Below are 3,991 nucleotides of genomic sequence, written 5' to 3'. Positions count from 1 at the left end.
GCACACGCCTGTGTACGCGTGTAGGTATAAAGATTTGCTTGGGGGGAAACGAAACAAAACAAAACGAAACGAAACGAAACAAAACAAAACCAAACAAGACAAAACCAAACCAAACCAAAGCAAACAAAACAAAACGTGCTCTCCGGTGTTCCGCCCAGGCGCAGCGCGGCGGCGGCCCCCGGCGGAGGCGGCGGCGGGACCGTGGGAACCGCGCCCGGGGAGCCCCCGCTGCCCCAGCGGCCGCCGCGCTCTGCCGGCCCCCTGCTCCTCCGCAACGCGGGGTCCGTCGCCGTCGTCCTCTTTCTCCTCCAAGAAAAAAAAGGGGAGAGCGCAAGCCGCTCCGTGCCGCGCTGGCCGCGCGTTCAGGCGCCTCTTTGCTTGCGGTCTGCAAACGCGAGGGGATGAAATGCGGGCTGCCGCGCACCGCACTGCCCAGATATCTCCGTGCAGGACGGCTAAAATACACACGGGCGAGAGAGATTATCAACTTCAGGAAGGAGAGGAAAAAAAAAAAGACTGCCCCCAAATAATTTTCTTTTCCGTGGGTTTTTGGTTGGTTGATTTTGGTTGATGGTCAAGTGCGCGAAACATTTACAACGAGCAAACGACACATTGCGAAGTTTAATGTTTCCGCTCCTAAAAAACAATATTTGATTCCCGACAAGTGCTGGATTCTGCCGACAAAAGCCTGAAATTTGGAGCCCAGTAACATTCGTTTGTTTCCTTGTCACCATTACTCCGCAAGGAATAAACGAGAAAGCATCGTTTCGATTCACACGCAAAACAAACAAACAAATAAAAAACTTAGAGAAAGGGCAAGTATCGACCTAAAACGCTCCAGTCCACTTCCACTTTTCCCTGGTAATTCCACAGCACATTTTACCTTGCCGCGATAACGGATTAATGCTGCTAACAGTAACCGCTTCATCCTCCCGACTTGTCTCAAAACATAAACGAATAGGAAAAAGCAATTTATTTAAAATGTTTTTTTTTTATTTAAAATCTCAACAGTGGATCACTTTTCTTTTGCAACCAAACAAGTAATAAATATTATTTAGCAACTTTTTTCTTTTTTCTTTTTTTTACAAAAATAAACAGATGATAAAATCTCTGCAAGGGGCAGTGATAAGAAAAGTTGTTATTTCAGAAACAAGCCCAAGTTCTCAGTATTGCAACACAAACAGTGTGAAAGTTCCTACACAGAAAGAGCATTAAAGAGTTCGAAACTTTGTTAAGGGTGGCAGGAACGGAGGATGTGTTATACACTTAAAAAAAGGACCAAAAAACAGAAAATAAAAAACCCAACAACAATTCAACGAAATCAACCCAAACTAAACCGTGGTTCACTCATAAGGCTTACACAGTACAAGTGCACGAAGGGGAATCTCAGGCAGAGCGGACTGGCGTTATCATTGAACGGTGTATTTACAAATCCCGAAAGAGAAACAAAACCGAAAAACGGAGTGGAGAGAAGGAGGGTAAAGGCGGGGGGGGGGGGGGGGGGAGAAAACCCACAACTTTTCAGGCTACATTTCCACCAAAAGCCCTACTTCTGGCCGGTTCCGCGAGTCCCAAGGGCGGCAGCCGGGTGCCCAGCCGCGGGACTCGCCGCGCCGGGCTGCGGCCCAGACGCGGCCCGAAGGGCTCCGCGGGCAGAAACGCGGCGGCGCGGGGTGTGTGTGTGGGGGGGGGGTGGACACGAACCGGCCAGCCCGACCGGCCGGCGAGCCCCCGCTGCAGGTCCGGTTCCTCCGTTTGGGAAGAGCCTGGAGGAACCTCACCTCCTAGCGAGGTCAGCGGGGAAAAGAAAAGAGAGGAGGGGAGTAGGGGGGAAAGACGCGCGGGCGCTTGCTGCTGCCGGAGCTCCTCTCCTCTCCTCTCCTCTCCCCTCCCCTCCTGGCGCGCCGCGGGCACCGTCCGCGCCGGCGGCGGCGGAGGAGGAGGAGGAGGAGGAGGAGGAGGGCGGCCGGGGGCCCGTCCGCAGTGCCGGCGGCGCCGCGGCGGGCTCATTTGGTGTCGGTGGCCAGTCTGGGCAGGCTGGCGGCGCCCATGCCGGAGACGTGGTGGTGCGGCGGCGCCGAGACCTGGCACATGCTGCAGGGGCACGGCATCCCCCCCCAGTGCTGGAAGCCGCTGCCCAGCGGGGCGGCGGCGGCGGCGGCCGAGGGCGACTTGAGGAGCCCGTGCGGGGGCCGGATGGAGCTGACGGCCGAGAGGCCGGAGCCGGGCAGGGAGGCGCTGGAGACGGCGGCGGGCGGCAGGATGGGGTGGTGCACGGGGTGCGAGGCGGGGTGGGCCGGGTGGCCGGGCAGCGGCGCCGAGTGGGCGCCCATGCCGGCGGGGCAGGCGGCGGGGTGGAAGCCGGCGTGGTGCCCGCCGTAGATCTCGCTGACGAGGCGCTTCATCTCCTCCAGGGAGTTGGTGAGCATGAGGATGTAGTTGCGCGCCAGCAGCAGCGTGGCGATCTTGGAGAGCTTGCGCACCGACGGCCCGTGCGCGTAGGGCATCACCTCTCGCAGCCCGTCCATGGCGATGTTGAGGTCGTGCATGCGCTTGCGCTCCCGGCTGTTGATCTTCAGCCGCAGCTGCTGCAGCTCCGGCTCCGTCATCTGCTTCTTGTCCTTCTTGGAGGAGGAGGAGGAGGAGGACGACGACGACGACGACGAGGACTTGAAGCCCAGCTTGTCCACCACCACCACCCCCGCGGCGCTCATGGCGCTGCGCAGCTCGGCGCTCAGCTCCGGCGGCGAGTCGCTCTGCGTGGAGCTGGACACGGCGCCGCCCGTGAAAGCGCCGCCGCTGCCTTTACCCCGGGCCGCCAGGAAGAGGTCATCGGGCTCCGGCGACGACGGGCGGCTGGAGACCAGGCTGGCGTCCGAGTCCATGGCCCGGCGGGCGGCACCGCGGCGCGCAGCGGGCTGCCTGCGGGGGAAAGAGCGCGGCGGCCAGTCAGCGCCCGCGGACACCCGCGGGGCGCCCCCGCCGCCTCCCGGGCCAGCGGCCTCCGCGCCCGCCCCGGCCCGCCCGCCCCGTCCGTCCGTCCCGGTGCGGCGGCACTCACCGTGCGCGGGCGGCCGTGGGGAGCGGCGCGCCGCGGCGGGCGAGCACGGCAGCAGCGCGCACCTTGCGCCGCCGCCGCGGAGCCTTTATAGCGGCGGCGCCGAGGGCCGGGGCCGCCGGCGGGAGCGGCGGCTGCGCCAATCGGCGGCGGCGGCGGCGGCGCGGGGGGGCGGCTGATGTCAGCGGGGCCGGTCCGGCCCGGGGGCGCGGGCGGGGGCGGCGGGGAGCCCCGGCGGGGCGGGACTTGGTGGCACCGGCGATAAAGCGCGACAATGACAGCGCCGCCGGCAGCTGTCGGGGGACACCGGGGCGGCCGCCACGTCGGGCCGCCGGAGTCGTTTTCGTGCCTTTCCTCCGCGGTCGGTGCCGCAAAGGGGGCGCGGGGAGGAAAGAAAGAAAAAAAGGGGGTTTAGCCGCCCCGCGGAGCAGCGGACCCCCCTCCCCGCCCCGGCACCACGGTGGAGGGCGCCGCAAGTTCGGGGCACTTTCCCCCCCGCAACAGCAAGAAGTGAGGCAGCCAGCCGGAGCGACACCCCCACGCAGCAGAAGAGGGGAGAGAAAGAAAAAAAAGACGCCCCCCACCCCCCAAAAAATAATTACCTCGGGAAACCCCACCCAGCTCCCTGCGAGCCGCCGTTCACCGGCTTCCCCCCCCCCCCCCCCCCCGGGGGTAAATCCCCGCCGGCCCCTTCGCCTTTTGTTGCATTATTTTTACACCCGTGTGTTTCCCAGCTGGCTCGGCCAGCCTCAACCATCCGTTAAATATGTATTTAAAACGTTAAGAAGTGAAGCGTGGAAATGTGTTTCCCAACGGTTGCGGGGATGATCCGTCACAGGTCAATTAGGAAAATCTGGGCGAGCGACAGCCGGCACCGCCGCGAGGACCGGCCCGGCCCCGGGTGTCCCCGACCCCCCTCCGGCTGCGGGGGGC

The 3,991-nt window shown here is 62.9% G+C and overlaps 1 protein-coding gene across 1 annotated transcript; it reads right to left on the bottom strand.

Annotated features, from left to right (window-relative positions):
* Positions 1–971: 971 nt before the first annotated feature.
* OLIG2 (oligodendrocyte transcription factor 2) lies at positions 972–3,081 on the bottom strand. The gene is made up of 2 exons (XM_064524288.1): positions 3,062–3,081; positions 972–2,922 (listed from the first exon to the last, which is right to left on the bottom strand). Exon 2 carries the CDS (start codon positions 2,883–2,885, stop codon positions 2,007–2,009), a length of 879 nt encoding a protein of 292 aa, XP_064380358.1. The 5' UTR covers positions 2,886–2,922; positions 3,062–3,081; the 3' UTR covers positions 972–2,006.
* Positions 3,082–3,991: the final 910 nt, after the last annotated feature.

The sequence above is a fragment of the Dromaius novaehollandiae genome, chromosome 1 (genome assembly GCF_036370855.1).
Source record: "Dromaius novaehollandiae isolate bDroNov1 chromosome 1, bDroNov1.hap1, whole genome shotgun sequence".
Taxonomy (NCBI): Eukaryota; Metazoa; Chordata; class Aves; order Casuariiformes; family Dromaiidae; genus Dromaius; species Dromaius novaehollandiae.
The sequence above is the reverse complement of the archived record's forward strand: the minus strand, read 5'-3'. Positions and strand labels throughout refer to the sequence as shown.

Bases quoted from the DNA above. Each gene is read 5' to 3' on its own strand.
- OLIG2 (XM_064524288.1), bottom strand. From the start codon at position 2,885: ATGGACTCGGACGCCAGCCTGGTCTCCAGCCGCCCGTCGTCGCCGGAG.